Raw genomic sequence first — 20838 nt, 5'->3', positions numbered from 1 at the left:
TTGGAAAATATTTACAATTTTTTTTGCCAAATTTGGGGGATTTTTTTTAAATAAAACTTTTAAGGGAAATTTTTAAGGAATTATTGGAATTTTCTTCCTGAAGGCGTTGCAAATTTCTATAAATTTGGGGAAATTTTTTGCTGAATGTTGGGATTTTTTTCAGACAAGGAAACAATATTTTTGGTGCTCGTAAACGAAGGCAACAGGAGGGTTAAGTATTTTGAAGGGAACTTGAATAGAGACCGCTACTAAAACTAAAAGGGAGCATAAAATACATGAAGTTGGATATTTTTTTGATCAACTATAGATGCTGTATCTTGCAAATCTCACAACACAAACATGTTTTTAGAAAAGCTTGCTAGTCATAGACAGACAGACGTGCTTTGGTTGCACTGATTTACCTTTTTATTCACTTCTGCCATGGCGAGCTGCAGCACCATCAGCATGCCGTCAGCTCCAAGGACGGTGGTTCTCTCCGACTGTAAAACCCTGTGGCATTCCCTCCTGAAGGTCTGTACCATCAGTTTGAGACGGTCTCCTAAGGCCTCCATTATTCCCTGAAACATAAGCAACACTTGAAGCCTCTTTAAAACTTGGCTACTCGGCTTAACGTGAATCTGATTTTTTTTTTTTTTAAAAATGTAAAAAAAAAAAAAAAAAAAAAAAAAAAAAAAATGTAAAATTAATTTAGAAACTCAACAAGAGCATATTTCTACTTGCAAACAGGTTTCCAACTATAACCATAAAGACTTCAAACGAGCCAAATGCAGTTTAATGAGAAGAAAACCATCAGGATTGTAGGCCACAGTGGCAAACATCTACTCAAATAAGTACATTTTTCTTCACATTTATCTACACAAATAGTACACTAATGCGCCTTTTTATCAGCTCCCACTACATGCATACAGATAACTGGATGTATTTGATTAAACAGTGCTAACCTTTAGTTTTGTTCCAGTCTCCTGAGCACACGTCCTCCACCACAAACAGCTGCTGTTTCAAATTTTTAAATTGCCGGTGACGTCGCTGCCTCCTGGCCAATCAGCTTGTAGCAGACGGCGGGGGCAACTATCCGACAGTCAAAGTATTTTTTTCGCTACATATTTTTAAAGGTGTCATAGCAGAATAACAGAGTTGGTTTTTAAAGCTATTTGAAGTGATTTATTTCAATTATGTGTGAGTATATCGTGATTTTTTTTTCATTTACGTTGGTCGAACCCCGCCGCCTCACCGACTAGTCCACTTAGTGGTGCATTCCGTGTCGTACCCGGAAAAAGATTATAAACATCTCCAAGGCGCGCAGCATTTGATTCAACTGAAAATAAAGTGGTAAAAAACATCAATTACTACAATATTCTGAATCGGAGTACACTCTCGGCAGAAAGATACAGATGATGCGGTGTCACAAGGAGCGTTAAACGGTGAAAAAAGGGCGAGCCAAACGTTTTTCTCTGGCTAATCGCTAGCTAGCAGGACTCTCATGCACGTTTTAGCTGGTTGCCAGGTGACATTTTACCGTTATGTGTCGTTTTTATGAATAATTTAGCTGTAAACTTACCGGTAGCTCATTTAAGATATTGCACATAGCACAGCTAGCTCATTTTGTACCGAAATAACCCGGATAAATGAGAGATTCTCATGTGATTCGTGAGAAAATCCCACCACAGAACCGTATGGTAAATTCAGCATTTGTGTTTTACTAGACTGTCATAATCCCTGTTATTTTGGTCAGTATCTAAGTTTGCCTCTTTAGTTCTTTGTGTGTGTGCTAGCCGAATCGAAGGGTGATCAATATAGTGTGGTAAGAAAACCCCTCACTGTGCCTCACTCACTGTGCATACATTTGTGCCCACGATATGTGTAAAACAAGCAGATATTTGAATGAAGTTTGGTTTTAGGGTTCTACAGTCTTGTGCATGCTTTGCTTCAGAGTCTGATTTTAGTGTCTGTTGTCTAATGGTGCTCGTTTGACGTCAAAGAATCATTTAATTTATTATAGATGGTAATTGTTTTTAAACACATGAATAGATTTAATTTGGCTTCATATTGTTTATTTTACTTTGTGATTGCAGGGTGAAATCATCATCACCATAACTTCCTAAATTTTTATTTCTGTACGCAGTATTTGAGGTCCTGCTCAGGCTATAAGAGAAGGACCATATTCTCCTGAGAACCGAGGGGAAAAAGCATCTTTCTTTATTAAAAAAAAAAATGATTTTACAGCTTGTCCACTGTAGTAGGCAATGGAACGATTTTACCATAAAAAACAGCAACACTTCGAAATCAAAATAGGCTGAGAAGTAAACATGCTGATCCATTTTGTAATGAAACTTTAAGAAACTAAATTAAGTAAAAATAGTGTAAGACTGTAAGTGTTAAGAGACTGAATGAAACATGGTTATAAACAACTATTTATTTATTTATTACATGAATTACTTTACATAGAAAATATATGAAATTGTTCTCATGTCCATTACAGCTTACATTCATAAAGGGGTTATTATTTTTCCTGACCAAAAGTTTAATAGAACTCTGACCCTAATTTTTCATTCCTGACATGTTCAGAAACAAGAAACTATATGATTATCATAAGTAAAACAATGATATCTTAATGAGTTTTGCTGCTTCGCCAAAGTTCCAATTTTCCCAATCAGTCACTTGAGATATCATTGGAAAGGCCAGGATGTCCTCTGTTGAACACGTCAGGATTTAGTGGGGTAGCTCAAATGAGTCAAGAGATATAGACCAAAACAAATGTCCAGTGCAGAGGACATAAATGAATGGGCCGGGTCTCAGGAGGACGTGCATTTTTTTATGATATTGATCAACTGCAACCTAAATTACAGACACTGTTTATGAGTAAAATAACCACACATAAATGGTTGTTTAGGCAAATCTAGCTAAATAATGAGCTAAATGAAATGGCAAAGTATCATCTTACCTTATATATATATATATATATATATATATATATATATATATATATATATATATATATATATATATATATATATATATATATATATATACATATATATATTAGCTGATGTTTCTTTTTAAACATTCTGAGCAGCACTCCAAACATTTGATTTTAACCCTCCTGTTGTCCTGTGGGTCAAATTGACCCATTTTACAGTTTGAAAATGTGGAGAAAAAATATATTTTCACTGTGAAACTTCTGATGTCCACATTTTCAACATTTTTGGGAAATTTTTGAACATTTTTTGGTAGAAAAAAGACATGTTAAAAAAGAATGTTGTTTTTGTCTGACTTCTCATTTTCTACATGTTTTTGTCATTTTTTTCTTGTTTTTGTTGTTTGTGTTTCATTTTTGTCTCACTTGTGTCGTTTGTCTATTTTTTTGTTGCTTTGTTTCTTTTTTTATACATTTTTGTTTCGTTTGTGTCATTTGTGTATTTTCTTGTCTCATTTTTGTTTTTTATCACTTTGTATGTTTTTTGTCTAATTTTTTGTCTCTTTTGTTTCGTGTTGTTTGTCTCATTTTTCGTCATTTTGTTTCTCGCTTTTGTCATTTTGTGTCTCATTTATGTAATATTTTGCCTTGTTTTTGTTTTTTGTGTTTTTTTTTTTTTTTTTTGTCTGACTTTTGTCATTTTGATCATGCAGTAAAACACTATATCGTTCAGTTCCGGATACCTGTGAAGAAATGTTTTGTGTCTTTGTGTCTTTTGTGTCATTTTTTTCGTGGAGAAAAAGAAATCTTAAAAAAAAATGTTTCTGGATTTTGGTAGATTTTTTTGTGAATGTTCTTAAATAAAATATTAGAAGTTTTACTGATATATGTAATCACTAGATATTTTTAGGATTTTTTTGGTAAGAATATTTCTCATTTTTTGAAAAATTTGCAAGAATTTTCTTGTCAAATTTGGGGTATTTTTTTTAAAATAAAACTTTTAAGGGAAACTTCTAAGGAACTATTGGAATTTTCTTCCTGAAGATTTTGCAAATTTTCAGAAATTTGGGGATTTTTTTGCTGAATTTTTGGATTTTTTCAGACAAGGAAACAATATTTTTTGGTGCCAGTAAATGAAGGCAACAGGAGGGTTAATACTATCTGTTCTTTATTATTGATGTATTACAGTGGAAGGCCTGAACTGAAGCCAGCTTAACCACAACACACAACATGCAGGAAGACTCCAGCCGCAGTCCCAGCTACACGGTGGCATGTGAGGACTATGTTCATGTGGTGGAGTTCAGCCCTTTTACCTCTGGTACCCCAGCTTCTCTCCTGGCCTATGGTGGAAACCAGTATGTGGTAGTGGGCACCTGCCTCTTCCAGGTTAGAGATGCAGCATCACACAGTCTAGCTCATTGACAGCACAGTGTGTTTATTATTGTCTGAACGTGAACTTGCTCCCACAGGAGGAGGATGTGGAGATCGAGGGAGTTGAGTTTAACGTTCTTCGAGCTTTCCATCATGAATTGCGTGTCGACGCTCTCGCCTGGAGCCCTGAGTCTCGGCTGGACAGGATACCCACTATCAGGTACTGTTGCTCTTTTCTTTTGCCATCATTACCGTATATATCAGGGATGTCAAACTAATTTTTTGTTCAGGGGCCACATTCATCCCAATTTGATCTCCAGGTGGGCCCCACCAGCAAAACCACAGCATAAAAACCTATAAATAACCACAACTCCTAATGTTTCCTTTGTTTTAGTGCAAAAAAAAATATCTGAAAATGTTCACATTTAAGGAATAATCTGTTTATAAAACATTATGAACAACCTGAAATTTTTTAAGAAAAATAAGTTCAATTTCAACAATATTATGCCTAAGTTTATCATTTCCACATTACAACTTCCAGATCACAGTTTATCTACAAATGAACAAAACATTTGGTCACAGCTATCTGGAACTGAATGATATATTTTACGTCTTGACAAAAAGACAAAAAACAAAAAAAACAAGACAAAGTATTACAAAAATGAGACACAAAAAGACAAAAGCGAGAAACAAAATGATAAAAAAATTAGATAAACAACGCGAAACAAAACAAAAAAGGGACAAAAAAATTAGACAAAAAAGATATAAAGCGAATGAAAAAATGCACAAACGACACAAACAAGACAAAAAGTTACACAGATGACACGAGACAAAAAATGCCAAAAGCGAGAAAAAAATAGACAAAAAAACACAAGTGAGAAGAAAAACAAAAACAAGACAAAATATTGCAAAAATGAGATGCAAAATGGCAAAAGTGAGCAACAAAATGACAAAAAAAAACTAGATAAACGAGACAAAACAAAACAAAGAAGGTACAAAAAATTTGACAAAAAAATATAAAGTGAACGAAAAAATGGACAAACGATACAAACAAGACAAAAAGTTACACAAATGACACAAACATCATAAAATGACAAAAGCAAGAAACAAAACGACAAAAAAACCAGACAAAAAACACAAACGAGGCAAAAAGGAAACACAAAGCGACAAAACCGAGTTGAGTAGAGTCGAGCCGAGTAGGGTCGAGTGGAAAAGCGCCTTTTGTTGAGCCTTCTTCACCAGGTGAGCTGTGTTCAGGGACCAGGTCAGGTCAGATGTAATGTGGACGTCCAGGAACTTGATGTTGTCGACACGCTCCACTGCTTCCCCTTGAATGAGGAAAGGATTGTTCTCTGTCCTCCTGGACCTCTTGTCCTCCACCATGACCTCCTTGGTCTTGCTGGTGTTTCGAACGAGGTTGTTGTGTGAGCACCACTGAATAAGGTGATGGATCTCCTCTCTGTAGTGGGTCTCATCATTGTCTGATTTATATTGTGCTTTATATTTATTTTATACATGGGGTCCTCGGTTTAAGTTGTCGTCGACCAACGGCGTTTCATCGTTACATCAGAACTGGTTACGTGGAACTAGCTGACGGCTTTGTTTACATTCTGCGGTTGTACGCCACCTTGAATTGCGCTACATTTGCTAAATTTTTGCCCCTCAATATGGCTCTCAAGTATAAGACAGACTCTTTTGATGGCAGTGCTTCGAATAAAAGGAAAGCCATCTCCATGTGTGCTGTCTTCACTGCAACGTAAAAGCTGCAGCTGTCCAACTAGTTAAACTCGTGCTTGCAAAATGAATCATGAGTCGTAGTAAACTTGACTTCTTTAGTGTGGCTCTTGATACATATTACAAACAGAGTGAAAACTGCAACAAAAACAGAATAAAACAACATAAATACATGTAAATATATACCATATGCTGTACTTAGAGGTGGAAAATAAAAGATGTTAAGATATGAAGACATTTAAAAGACATATTCTGGAGACATGATTAAAAATGAAAAACTGTACAGTGTGCGACCTTGAAAAATAATTCTTATAGTTATGAACGTTTTTGTTAGGACTGTAAAAATGGCTGTAATTCCAGCTAATACAGTTAAATCCAATATTACAAGCTAAAAGTCTTCACTTCTGTCTCATCTTGATTACTTAGTTTCAAATCCGAAATGATGAAAACTGTGTCACTGGACTGATCTGCTGGCATATTTATGAAATTCATTAATCGGCTTAGGGAATGACCTCACAAAACTGGCTATTTTTAATAAAAGATGGTGTTTACGGTGGAACATCTGCAGTTTAAGTGCCTCTTGTTATGTAAAAGGTCATCCAGACTACAGGATTAGAAGGTATCAAGCCACGCTTCACTACCACATCAGAAACCTGCTATCTGTGTCTTTTAACACAACGGGATCATTATTCAGTCCAGTCTGGAACGAGATGCAGTTTTAGTGAAAGCCTGACAGTGAAAGTAGGCATCACTGCTTCTCACTGTCACACTGCAGCTGCCCGAGTGTGAGCCAAGTTGTTTCAGGTGGCTTTGGACAGGAGGGAAGTAGCTCAACTGTAGATTGTTAGAAAGCAAGAGTTTCCGCTTAATTGGAGCGGGAATGCTCTGCGGTCCCCCTGGAGGTGTTTAGGCTTTCTGTAATTGAAAAGGAAAGGCAGCGATAATTCCTGGCCTTCTGTGGTTTACTCCACAGGACCCTCGAGCCAGCCCTGTGACGTGCGCACATGTTATTGCGCTGATGACTACCCACTCAGGTTCCATCCCTCCCTTCGGTCTGCACGTAGCTGCGCCTTCCAGGAAAAGTACAGCGTTCTCACGGGCTCGTTTCAAACGGGGGCCCAGAGGAGGCTCGAGCGGCACCGCTGCCACCACAGCAGCTTATAATAACCTGGAGACTATTGAAACCACAGACCTCCACCGAGCACACATTTCTCAGCCCCGGCTGTCACGTAGTAAAGACGGCAGACGACACGCTGAGAGTTTACAATAAAGAGAGGAGAGGAAATGAGGGGAGAGAGAGACGGGGATGACATGAAACAAAAGCTGTCAGCCAGACTCAAAGCAGGGATGCTGCAGTTCATGGTCGGGGCATTTTACCCGAGTATGCCCCCAGATGTGATCGCAGGCTGCAGCAAAAGAATCAACATCCGTTAGTAATGTTAGTCTTCTTTTAAATCATCGGAACACTTTATTTGTTTTTTGATATCACTGTAATTTGTTGTGTTTTTACGTCAGGTGCGGTTGGTGTAGATGATGCTTTGAAGGTGTTTGTATTCAGATTTTGAACTTCATAGAGAGCCAGGCTTGCAGTTTCCTCCTGTTTCCAGTCTTGATGCTAAGTAAGCTAACTGCCTGCCTGCTGTAAATCCAGACATTCAACTCTCTTTTAAATATTGCAGTTTGTGAGTCAGAAAACTAAAATATTCTACAAATCAGCAAGCTTAAAGCTAATGGATCTGGCAATGGGAGATTTTTTTGGGGGAGTAAAAGATAATCTGCCAGGTTTCAGAGTTCAAATGTTCAAGCAAGTAAATAAGTTCCACGCTTAAAGATGTTTCCTCTTTCAAGAAACTTCTCCTGCTTCATTCAAGGTTTGTAATAACTCTGTTTGTGCAGTTGAAGTGATGGTGTGAGAAAGGATGAGTTCAAAAAAAGAGTGCCTTAAAACAACAAAACAAAAATGTGCAGGTGCTAAAGTACAGCGGAGTTTCCCTTTTTATATTGGAAATTGGTTTGACATTAAACAAAAAAGGAGCCAGGACCTGTTCCATGCTTTACAACAAACATTAATTCACAGGGTTAGAGGGCCTATCCTAATAATATCTAATCTACTGTAGCAGTAAAACCCTGAAGCACGTTAAGGGTGTTTGTAGTGACATCATGCCAAATCCATCTGTGCCTGCGACTGAAAATGTGTGAACCGCTGTCTGTTTATTCTGGTGATATGTGTGTGTTTTTCTTGTCATAAGTGAGTTAGTGTAATTGTGTGAATAATTGCAGGCGCTGGTATATACTGGGACTGATTAGAGGGAAAGTCCTCTGCCTGGCTCTGCACAGGTTTTTGAACCGAGACATGCGTAAATGGCGTGAGGAATCTTGTTTTTCTCCGTGTTTATCTTAGCTTGCAATTAGAATCTCCCTGGCAGCGTTTCCACTGATCGCTGTCCAAGTTTCTACCACACACACCGACGCTCCCATCCAGAGGTGTCAGTCGAGGCGTTCGCAGGCGTGTATGTAGAAAGAGATGTCGTCTGTCATTGGGTCCATACGCTCCCGCTCTGTTTTGATGTTCTCTCTTTGTTTGTTTTCATATCCCCTCTTTCTTTTCCTCTTCCTCTCTCCCTGCAGATTGTGCACCGCTGCAGCCGACAGAAAGCTACGCCTGCTGACTTCTGATCTGCAGGATAGGCATGAAGTCAAGGTAGTGCAACATCTGGAGCACATTGGCCAGAACTGCGCTTGTCATTTGGAATCAGACTTTCTCTACTTAGCGCTGACATTTGGTACTTAGCGATACAGGAAATGTAGCCGCACACACACACACAAAGCAGAGCTGCAGCCTGCATAGCGAAGTCTGCTAGAAAACATTCATTGACAGTTGATCCATGGCGTGTTTTCTGTTTGTGTTTACGTGTTGTTTTTCCATGCTGTTGCCTAGGTGATGGAGGGCCACACCAGCTACATTAACCATTTGGTGTTCGAGCCCACGGAGGGGAAACAAATTGCTTCCGTCAGTGATGACCACACTTGCAGGTCCAAACCGTTTTATTTCCGTGTGTGTGTGTGTGCGTGTGTGCGTGTGTGTGTGTGTGTGTGTGTGTGTGTGTGTGTGCGCGTGTGTGTTCCCGGCTTCTGATTTTCGGTTCTGTTCTCTGTTAATGGTGCAGAAAGTCCTGACAGTGTTTCCACAGTGAAACATGATGCTAAGCACAACATGCTCCAGTGTGGCCGTGCGTAAGCACAGAGCCGCTTCGTAGCTTTTCTAGCTAATTGGTTAAATATGGAAATCCAATTAGCTTCAGAAAGATTTTCCTCTCCAAGGGGGACCTGTAACAAGGTCCCCAAATTTTCCTTTTCAATTAGGGCCAGAGGAGGGAAATAGTGTGTCAGTAGCCAGGGTCAGAGCAGGGACAGAACCTGTACAACATGAGGATTTGTTGCTTTTCAGCTGTTTAGACAAATACTTTTTGCTATTTACTTAAGCCAGGGGTGTCAAACTTGAGGCCCGTGGGCCAAAACCGGCCCTCCAGAGGGTCCAATCTGGCCTGCGGGACAACTTTACAAAGTGTAAAAATTCCAGAGAAGACATTAACTGCAGATTGTAAATTAATAAAACTATACATTTAAAATAATTTCCAGACCATGTCAAGTTGTTTTGGTCATAAAGTAAAATACTAGATTGCTCATTGTTCTTGTGTCATTGTGTGTCTCCTTTTTGTAATATTTTGTCTTGTTTTTGTTTTTGTCTGACTTTTTTCAATTTTTGTAATGTTTTTGTCATTTTGTTTCTCATTTTTGTCGCTTTGTTTCCCTTTTGTCTCACTTGTGTTTTTTTGTCTATTTTTTTCTCGCTTTTGGCATTTTTTGTCTCGTGTCATTTGTGTAACTTTTTGTCTTGTTTGTGTCGTTTGTGCATTTTTTCATTCGCTTTATATCTTTTTTGTCTAATTTTTTTGTCCCTTTTTTGTTTTGTTTCGTGTTGTTTATCTAATTTTTTTATCATTTTGTTTCTCGCTTTTGTCTTTTTGTGTCTCATTTTTGTAATACTTTGTCTTTTTTTTTTGTTTTTTGTCTTTTTTTTTGTCTGACTTTTGTCATTTTGATCATAAAGTAAAATACTATATCCAGATAGCTGTGACTAAATGTTGTTCCTTTCTAGACACTCTGTGATCTGGAAGTTGTAATGTGGAAATGATAAACTGAGGTATAATGTTGTTGAAACTGAATTAATTTTTCTTAACAAATTTCAGGTTGTTCATGATGTTTTGTAAAAAGATAATTCCTTAAATGTGAACATTTTCAGAATGTACTTTTTTTGCACTAAAACAAATGAAACATTTGGAGTTGTGGTTATTTACAGGTTATTATGCTGTGATTTTCTGGTCACTTGGGATCAGATTGGACTGAATGTGGAACCTGAACTAAAATGAGTTTTACACCTCTGACTTAAACCATTTATTCATTACTTTCTGCTTAGAATTGCAACCTTTAACCCTTCATTTGTTTCTCAATCCATTATTTATTACCTTTAGCATATGTGTGTTTGAGTATTTAATCCCCTTTATTGTACAATACATTTAATGTGCAGTAGTTATACGGTCTTTAAAATAATTTTGATATTTCTTTATTTAAACAAAAGTTGCAGGCAGGTGAAGATCAGGACTGCAACTAACTGCTGCTATTTTTTGTGATCGATTTATCTGCCGGATAGCCAATCATTTAATTGTTAGTAGAGAAAAATATGAGATAGAAAATAGCTTTTAAAGTTGAAGTCTTTAAATGGCTTTGTCCGTTCAACCAACAATCCAAAGAGATTTATTTACAATGACATAAAAACCAAAAACAGCTGACATTTTGCATACTCTGAAACCAGCAGGTGGATAAAGGATTTGCTTAAAAAAGTCTCTAAAATCTTTATCCGAATAGTGGGCATTTCATTTTTCTGATTCAGAATCATTGGTCAATGAATTTTTGCAGATCCAGTTTCCCTAAAGCAGGGGTGTCAAACTCATTTCAATTTAGGGGCCACATTCAGCCCAATTTGATCTCAAGTGGGCTGCACCAGTAAAATCCTAACATAATAACCTATAAATAACAACAACTCCAAATTTTTCCTTTGTTTTAGTGCAAAAAAGTCCATTCTGTAAATGTTCACATTTAATGAATTATTATTTTACAAAACCTTATGAACAACCTCATATTTCGTCAATTTCTTGGAAAAATAAATTCAATTTTAACAATATTATGCCTCAGTTTATCATTTACACATTACAACTTCCAGATCACAATTTATCTACGAAGGCACAAAACATTTAGTCACAGCTATCTGGAACTGAATGATATAGCGTTTTGCTTTATGATCAAAATGACAAAAGTCCGACAAAAAAAACAACAAAAACAAGACGAAACATTGCAAAAATGAGACAAACGACATGATACAAAACAGAAGAAGAGACAAAAAATTAGACAAAAAATTTACAAAGCGACAACAAATGGACAGAAACAAGTCAAAAAATGACAAAAAATAGACCAAAACGCAAGTGAGACAAAAAGAAAACACAAATCTACAAAACGTGACAAATAACAAAAGTCAGACAAAAAAAGACAACAAAAACAAGACAAAATATTACAAAAATGAGACCCAAAATTACAAAAGAGCAATGAGCAGTCTAGTAGTTTATTTTATGACCAAAACAACTGGTCACGGTCTCGAAATTATTTCACATTTATAGTTTTGCAGTTAATGTCTTCTCTGTAATTTGTCTTCCAGGGCCGGATTGGACCCTCTGGTGGGCCGGTTTTGACCCGAGAGCCGCATGTTTGACACCCCTGCTCTAGAGGATGTCTAATTTTGTTTCATCTTACATTCTAAATCAGCTTCAAAAAATCTAATCTCTTCACATCTCTTTGGCCTAACTTTGCCCATGTGGAATATAATCATAAACAACAGTAGCATTCACAGCCATGGAGCCGTGTTAAACATCAGATTCATCTTAGGGCTGACAAATGATTAATTTGTCATTACAAAACCCCTTTGACAGCCACCAGCATGATGATCGTCCGAGTAGACCAAGTCCTCTTCACTCCCATCCACTCTCCTCCTCCCCTCCCTCCGCTGACCGGCCAGAGAAAACAGGAGTGCGCTCCATCTGCTGAAAGATTTAAATTCTGTCATGTTGAGAAAATATGGGACGCAGGAGGAAGACAGAGGCGGAACAAGGGATAGATCAAGTTAACAGGAGAGGACCTTCCAGTCAGCCCACACAAGAGAGGAGGGAAGTGGTCCTGCAGAAAAAGGGAGGGAGGTTCATGTCTGCATGTATGGGCTCATGACCTCTCCGTCACTCTGTTAGCTTTGGCAGCGGCACCTCTACTATAAGTTTGCTTAGTTTTGTCATCACTGTCCCCCACAGCTCTGGGATCTCTGCTGTTGCCAGTATGCAACCTGATGCTTCAGTATCTAGGTGGGGAACCGGACTCCACTCGCTCGGGGGAGTTCGCTTCATGCAGTCTAAACAGCTCACGGTGTCAGCGTAGATGGAGCAGGGTGGAGTTTGTAGGGAAATGTGCCATCTAGAGATCATAAGGACACACTGCAGCGTCTTCAGAGGATTTGGGGTTGACTGAGTTCGCCGCTGAACTCAGGACAATGCACACCTGCTGCTGCATTTATATATATACATATATGGTTTAAAGCATTTTCAAAGCCTGTTCTCAGCGTTAATCCCTTTGTTTCTCAGTCGCTTATGTTTGGTAAGGGAAACAAATCTCGTCCACGCTGTCTTCGTCAGAGCGGTTCCTGGCGTTCTTGGTCTCATGTACCCCTACAGCCCTGTCAGATTAGTTCAAATACTCTATGTAAATTCTAACCATCATGTTCTGAATGTGTTCTCACGAATGGATTATCAACCAAACCTTATTTGACACTGTTGGTTATGTAAAGTAGGATTATTTTTTCGTACTGTTGAATTTGTGCATGTTCAGGTTGGCTTGGTTCAGGCTGGCATTTCTTCTGCCATTTACTGATACGGAGGAAACATGTTTCCACCACTTACCCTCAATGTGAAACATTGATTGATTGCTTTTAGCCATTTCTAGTGTAGATGAGAAGAAGATTTCCAGGATTTATCCATTTGAACTATCTATTGCTACTATTTCAACCACTTGTCCATAACTTTAAGCTGCTTCATCTCACTTTCAGCTAAATTGTAGCTTTAAGCTTATTTTGATCATTTATCCGTTATGTTTAGTCAGCTATTTTGGCTATTTATACATACACTGATTGGCCACAACACCAAAATGCCATGCTTCATATTGTGTCGGTGTAGGTCCACCAAAATAACGCTGAACGGTCGAGGCCTGGTCTCCACAGACCTCTGAAGGTGTCCTTTGATATCAGACAACAATTACTAGCAGTAGGTCCTTTAACTCCTGGAGTTTCTGAGGTGGGGTCTCCATGGATCAGACTTGTTTTTTCACCTCATCTCACAGATGCTTCATCAGCTTGAGATCTGGGGAATTTAGAGGCCAAGTCAACATTGTTCTTCAAACCATCCATCCATCCATCCATCCATCCATCCATCCATCCATCCATTCATCCATTGTCTTCTGCTTATCTGGGGTTGGGTCATGGAGGCAGCAGGTGAAGCAGGTTATTCCTGACATCCATCCCCCCAGCAACACTTTCCAGCTCTTCCTGGGGGATCCCGAGGCGTTCCCAGGCCAGATGAGATATATAATCCCTCCAGCGGGTTCTTGGTCTACCCCGGGGTCTCCTCCCAGGCAGAAATGTTCGGAAAACCTCCGAAGGAAGCCTCCACAAAGGCATCCAAATCAGATGTCCAAACCATTTCAACTGGCTCCTTTCGATGCAAAGGAGTAGCGACTCTACTCCGAGCTCCTTCCGGATGTCTGAGCTCCTCACCCTATCTCTAAGGCTGAGCCCAGCCACCCTACGGAGGAAGATCGTTTAGGACGCTTGTATCCGCGATCTTGTTCTTTTGGTCACTACCCAGACCTCATGACCATAGGTGAGGGTTGAAACGTAGATGGATGGTAAATTGAGAGCTTCCGTCTTCACCACGACGGTTCGATACAACGCCTGCATTACTGCTGCTGCCGCACCAATCCTCCTGTCCATCTCATGCTCCATTTTCCCATCACTCATGAACAAGATCCCGAGATACTTGAATTCCTTCACTTGCTTTGCTTAGCTTACAGTTCCTCAAACCATTCCTGAACAATATTGTGGCAGGGAGAATTATTCTGCTGAAAGAGGCCACCAGGGAATACTGCTGCCATGAAGGGGTGTACTTGGTCAGTAACAGTATTTAGGTACTAGGTATTAGGTATTTCTTCCCATAGTTCATCCAGCTTCTATCCTTTCCCCTGGTAAATGATGCACCCCGCTATCTAAGTGCTGGAAAAGACAACACGATCCATCATACCAGCTTTGTTCTCCCATTGCTACACAGTCCAGTTCTGATGCTCTAGTACCCACTCTAAGTGCTCTCAGTGGTGGACATCTAGGGAACCACTGCGTACCAGGAACTCCCCACAACACCTCTGTTTTGAAGATGTTTGTGCTCTTGCCAAACTCTCTGAGATCCTTATTTGTTTTTTTTTCCAGTTTCCAACACATCAACTTCAAGAACTCACTGTTGTATATAACCACTTTACAGATGAAACTATAACAGGATAGTCAATGTTATGGGCTTCACCTGGTAGTAGTTTTCATTTTGTGGTGGCTCATTGTATTTTTAGCCATATCACTTGATTTAGGCGATCTTGTTTTTGCTGTTGCTTTTTAAATTTTAGATATTTCAAGCATTTATCTGCTACTTTAAGGTCTTCATTTTAGGTCTTTATCCCTTACTTTTACCTAGCTGTTTCATACCATGCATCCATTAGTTTTAGCTTAAGGTTTCAGCTTCACAGAATTTGGTGATGATGTTATTTCTGTGTAGATTCTTAGTAATCAGGTCATTATAATCCTAAGCACTTTAGTAGAAGGCAACTGGACTTCTCATTTTGGTTCTTGAAGACATTTCACCTCTCATCCGAAAGGAACTGAAGAGGCCTCTTCAGTTGGACGACTTCTATTGCACCGAGGTCAAATAATATCATTAACTCCCAACAGTAAAAGAGCAGTGTGTGATCTTTTTTAAAGATAATGGCAATATTCTAAATCTAAGGTCAATCCTGAGCTGTTGGAATAGATCCTGATGCAGACTTTGTGTACCTCGACCAGGATGACCCTGAGAGGCGCTGGGATGGGATTATATTGTTCGACTCTTCCAGTTCTCTCCCTCCCTCCCTCCCTCACCTTCGATTATTTACTCTGCTCTCTACAATAAATCAGATCACACAGTGCTGACGGCATTTCCCGTTTCCTCCACTTATGGGAAACACTGACAATCCGTAACACTCTGGCCTCGCTGTTTTCTCACTTAGATAACACAATACAGGACTTCAGATGTCCTTTTCAACCCTGTTGTACATGGAAGCAGAGTGTTATTGCTTGATGTAGTGTTATGCAATTACACAGTGTTTTATCCGAGGCGGTCACGCGTGTTTTCGTGTGTCATGTCTTTCACCTCATTCGGCAAAGGTTATGTTTTCTTGGGGAGCCGGTGCTCTCCATTTGAAGGGCAGAGTGGTTGACCACAGTTTGGCCGTTGGTGGTGTAGCGTGCAATTGAGCTCTGCTTGGCTAGTGGTCTGAAAGAATAGGGTTTAGTCGTTGTTTTCCTGATGTGGTCTGGGGTTTTTTCTTTTTTTAATTTTTCCTTCTCAGCCTCACTCATGCTCCACGACGGAGGCTCTGGCTGAGTCTGCACATGGGCAAAGGAAAGAAGCCCAGAGTTTTGACAGGACTCTATCCTGCTGCAGGGGAGACGAGGCAGGAAAAGTTGAGTGTTTTCTGAGGTCTTCATCTGAGACGGGGCATATCCTCCCCTACACCGCACCGCTGAGGACATCAATCTCTCCAACAACACGCTTGACATTTAGATGGTCTTTGGAGGTACTTTTTGGGCTTTATTACATGATGTCTTCTGCATGACCTCATCAGTCAGCGCCTTCCCATGCTTCACAAGCATTTGTTTAATATTCCCAGAAACACTTGCAAGCCTCCCTTATGCCCCGATCCCCACCTTTTCTTCTAGTTCGGGGATCGTTCAGATGTGGTTAACCATAGATCCAGGTCTCAAGAACCGCAGCCCTCTCCATCCAAGTGATTCATTACATCCGTGGTGTTTCTCAGCTGCTTTTGCAATCATACGTCTTATTTAGCTGCTGGAGCTACCGTTAACTTTAATCAACGCTGGTCATAACCCTCGCATGAGCTTTGATTCTCACTCGGTTTCAACAACCCTCCATTTCATTTGCATAGAGCAGTTCAGCTTCTCTCCGGCTTCTTTCTGTACTCCACAGAAAGTGAATGGCAGCGGGCCGCCCACAGCGAAACATTTGCTGTAATGCAAGTGGAGCGTAACGCCGACTCAGGCGAGGCTGCTGCCCCCCCCTCTGCCAGTGCTATCATAGCTCAATGTAATGTGACGCTGGCGTTTTCCCTGTAAGTGGAATTCAGCATAAGTCTGTCTGTCTTCGCAGCTGAAGGCCCGGATCTGAGAAAAGAACATCTTTTCCCTGGAAAAGCAGGAAGAGGCTGCACATCCCTTGCACACAAATAGCAGGAGTTGGATGCAGTACTTGAATGAAAACACGTCATCTTTCCCCCTTGCACTGAGCTACAGAATTAGTATCCCGAGAAACAACTAAGTCCCTTTTTGAAGAATATTTTTGCGTATGTGAATGATGAACCTTCTTGGGTTTTCTCTGTTGGGGTCGAAGTTTTATGTGTCGTTGTGTGTTTGCGACTGAAAAAGGAAACCATTGTGAGGTGATTTCTGTCAGATGTTATGTAAGAATTGAAGGGTGACTCAGAATCCGATGTTATTTTTAGCAGTTTGTTCTAAAGCCCCCATCTTTGTTGTTAATTAAGAGGTTGTGGATTTAGTTTTTGGAGCGGTTCACACATCACGCTGAATCATTCTGTAAAATGACTAATTCAAATTGATGAGAAGTCCAGTTCTGCTATTAATTATCACGTTGCTTAAAATACAAATGCAATGTTGGGTCCAATACACCGAAACAAAGTAGATCAAACACAGTTCTGTTGCTCTGTTTCATTGTTCATGTCAATCCTCATCGTTTTTCTTAATTCACGTCTGCAGAGTTTGGGACCTGGATGGAAATGAAAGCACTGTTCTCAGACTTCGCTCTCCTGGCATGAGTGTGTGCTGGCATCCAGAGGAAGTGTTCAAGGTAGGAGGGGGTTGTTTTAGATACGTGCTCTTCTGAGGTCAAACTCCTGAGTTATATATAGCCACTGTACCTGTACCAAGGCATTCCAGTCACATAATCAGGTGTGAAGTTCGGTGAAATGTGAAATCTAAATTTGCCATAGCTGCCAAAGGTCATTGTGGAGCCATGCCACCTTCTTTGTTGTGGGAAGGATGTCGTCCTGATTGTCGTCAGACATATTTGATATTCCTGCGGGAGGTCAAAATGAGCCAATAAAGATTCTGTCCAGCATTCAGAGTTTACTGTGACATATCTTTGTGCAACGTCCAGGCACGTCTGAAGTGATCAATGTTTATAGCTGTTCCAAAAAGCCTGCTGATACACCCATCGATCATCTTGTTAAAAAGCAATGTTCTACTGGGAAACCTTGAGTCCTGACATTCATGTGGTTGTTTGACACACAACACCCACCTAAACACTGCAGGTCAAGACAAACACTTCATGAGCGATGCTAATGCCAACACTAATACCAATGCCAGGTTAGCGGACCTGCCAAAGTAAGACTCGTTTTGTCAACAAAACACCAAGACATCAGTAATTGCATGACTTTAATCCTCTGAACCTTAAAACATGCCAGCAGGTTTGAAAGGTATGTTGTCTTTAAAAGAAAAAAAGGAAGAAAATCACCAAAATTACATTCTTTATCTCTGAAGAAATAAAAAAAAAAAAACAGGAAAAATCTGAGAATTTTTCAACTTTATCACAGTCCGTTAAATAGCAATCTGTGATGAATAATTTTATTGGAAAAAAATCTAAATCTAAGCTTAAAATTGTGATATTCCATTAAAATCACTTTATATGAAAAATAATTGAGCAGCCATAGTACACCTTAAAATATCTGCCAACTGGTTGAAAAAAAATAGTCGAAAAACGCTAAAATGACACGATTTATGAGCTGGAAACTGGAATAAAGAAAGATCTGCATAGTCTAAAAGAAGCAACATTAGAGTTAGATCTGCCATTTTAAGGCAGGAAAGGATTATTTTCATGGAAAAATTACCAAATATGTTACTTTGATATACAGAGATGAGTTTTTAGTTGTGTAATCAACAACCAAAGAGGAACTTTGAAATAACTGCTGCAAAACAACATGCTTAGTTATGCTCAGAATGTTACCTTATGACAGACTAAGTAGTTGTAACATCAACCAGCACTTGGCTGACTTAAAAAGCCCTCGCTACGATAGCCTATGCTACAATAGCCTAAATAAGCTAGAATTAGCATGTATAAATGGTTTATGTGGAGCATTACTACGACACAAGTAGCTGTCACAGTTCAGGAACAGAAACAGTCAGGATTTGAACATTGTGATGACATGTTGTTAATATACAGGAACAACTATCAGCTTGAATTCTGTGTACAGATCTGAGCATCTGTCTCTGAGCTGCTTCGATCAGTTTCAGGTGTTTTCCCGTTTTGCTCCGAATGTGACTTATTTATTCTCACTGATTAGTGGTTTTCTTAAAGCGACACAGCTGTTTAGTCCCAATCCTTTGAGGTCCCTTTGCATTGTGTGTGTGGAAATGCTCTTACTTTCACTGTTAAACATAGCCGTGAGTTCTACTGTTGATTTCCTACGGTCATCTAAGAGTTTGTTCCTCTTAGATGATGGTTCTCCTCTATCCTTCAGGTTTTAATTATGCGTTGGACGATTCTTAACCTGATTTTAGTAATTTCATCTCTTTAGTTGTTTTCTTTGCTTGATGCAGGCCAATAATTTGACCCTTCTGAGACAGATTAACATCCTTTCTACAACCACAGAATATGTCTTCCAACATGGTTGTTGAAGAAATGAGAAGCTTCTCACTGCATCAGCTAGGGTTAAATAAGTTGTTGCAATGTATTCATCACTGCAGTAATTATCCAATGGAAGGATCTTACCTATTTGCTTAGTTAAATCCAGGTGGTGACTTTTTTTAGGGGTCAGGCAGTGTATGTCCACAACTCACTCATGACCCGTTGCTTTACTTGACATCAATGTTGCACAGGTTGTTGTTAGCATTTTTCCACATTGGTACCATAGAAGAAGAAGTACTGTCATATATTCACAGTCCAGCCTCGTCAGTCCTAGTACATGTTTGCATTAAGTGACCCGTCTGTCCTCTCCAGTTAATGGTGGCAGAGAAAAAGGGGACGATTCGCTTCTACGACCTGGTCACCCAGCAGGCCATCCTGTCGCTGGACTGTGGAACGCTCATCTCGGCCGACTGGTGTCTCACCAACACCATCAAAGTGGGCGCAGTGGCGGGTAATGACTGGCTCATCTGGGACATAACACGCTCCAGGTGAGGGAATGCATGACACTGATGCTACCTGATGTACTGACTTGGAACATGTCTAAATTATGTCTTCATTGTTTGCAGTTACCCACAAGAAAAAAGGCCGGCGCACATAGATAAAGCTCGGCTGTTCAAGTAAGGAAATTCTGTTGTACACTTAATCCTTTTGGGTTGTTACCAACATTCACAGAGAAATAGAAATATTTCATAATGGAAGCAGGTTCTTGTCAGCTGATTTCACACATATTTTCAACTACCTGAAACCTCTGCAAAGGCGAAAGATAGGAGTTTTTGTCACATTCAGAATAGACTCTAGTAAGGGTAAATATCAAAATAGCGGACAGGAAGTGACAACTGTGAACAACGTCAAAGTAAAGGCTTTTTCAAAATAAAAGTACGTCGATAATTCTGTCTTTAGGGCAACACGCCATGCAAGTAAAATTAGATTTAATAAAACGCTCAGAACAGGGCGAAACACCGACGAACATCAGCATTATTAGATCAAGTTGTAAAAACAGTGGAACATATTCTGTTATGTTCTTGTAAAATGACTCACACATGCATGAAAGTCGTTGGTATTCATGACTTTTATGAAGAACTGATCAATATCATGATGCATGTAACAACTTTGTTTACATTTTCTCCGAAGTTCTGACTTAAGGCGGATATCAACTTACACCAATATGTAGGAACGGAACTCCGACCTAAATCGAGGATGCCCTGTATTTCTACTCTGAGTTTTGTCACATGACGACACTCAGGGATGCTCTTCCTCTCCTCAGATGGTCTCGAGCCAATGAAAACCTCTTCGCCACCACCGGATGTCCAGGAAAGATCAGTAGTCAGTTGTTCATCCACCATCTTGGCCACCCACAGGTCAGTCTGTGCTTTTTACAGTCCAGTTAATTGTGTCTCTTTAATAACCTTTGCCACTCTGGCCTCATGTCACGTACGTCTCATGTCATTACAGCCGGTGATGATCGGATCGGCCCCCGTCGGATCGGGCCTCAGCTGGCACCGGACGCTGCCCCTCTGTGCTGTTGGAGGTGACAGGAAACTTTGCTTTTGGATGACTGAAATGTAGACTTCTGTGCAGCACTTTCCCCGGTGGATAACTTCGTCCTTTGTTTCTATCCTAGTAGATGTTCAATAAAATATTTTTCTTAGTATTGGC

General features: G+C 39.7%; 2 protein-coding genes across 9 annotated transcripts in view; one reads left to right on the top strand and one right to left on the bottom strand.

Annotated features, from left to right (window-relative positions):
- parpbp (PARP1 binding protein) overlaps window positions 1-1073 on the bottom strand; it is a 24776-nt gene extending 23703 nt beyond the window's left edge. For 3 of the 5 annotated variants that reach the window (XM_055006655.1, XM_055006657.1, XM_055006656.1), the window contains exons 1-2: window positions 942-1073; window positions 402-557 (exon numbers count right to left, since the gene is read on the bottom strand). In XM_055006655.1, coding sequence (XP_054862630.1) covers window positions 402-551 — 150 coding nt within the window. In that variant the 5' untranslated portion in view covers window positions 552-557; window positions 942-1073. The remainder of the gene's footprint in view (window positions 1-401; window positions 558-941) is intronic. The other 2 variants (XM_055006659.1, XM_055006658.1) reach the window with 2 other exon arrangements.
- Window positions 1054-20838, top strand: nup37 (nucleoporin 37). Of its 4 annotated transcripts, none has more exons than XM_023296422.2 (10): window positions 1054-1176; window positions 4103-4300; window positions 4384-4505; window positions 8648-8720; window positions 8958-9052; window positions 17256-17346; window positions 19495-19670; window positions 19749-19799; window positions 20447-20540; window positions 20635-20838. In XM_023296422.2, the coding sequence occupies exons 2-10, from the start codon at window positions 4145-4147 to the stop codon at window positions 20746-20748; spliced, it is 972 nt and encodes a 323-aa protein (XP_023152190.1). In that variant the 5' UTR covers window positions 1054-1176; window positions 4103-4144; the 3' UTR covers window positions 20749-20838. The 4 variants fall into 4 exon arrangements, with proteins under 4 accessions (XP_023152190.1, XP_023152189.1, XP_054862635.1 ...); XM_023296421.3 differs by lacking the exon at window positions 1054-1176 and adding an exon at window positions 1198-1329; XM_055006660.1 differs by lacking the exon at window positions 1054-1176 and adding an exon at window positions 1305-1421.

Source organism: Amphiprion ocellaris, chromosome 21 (genome assembly GCF_022539595.1).
Source record: "Amphiprion ocellaris isolate individual 3 ecotype Okinawa chromosome 21, ASM2253959v1, whole genome shotgun sequence".
Classification (NCBI taxonomy): domain Eukaryota; kingdom Metazoa; phylum Chordata; class Actinopteri; family Pomacentridae; genus Amphiprion; species Amphiprion ocellaris.
This window is presented reverse-complemented; position numbering and strand designations above follow the sequence as displayed.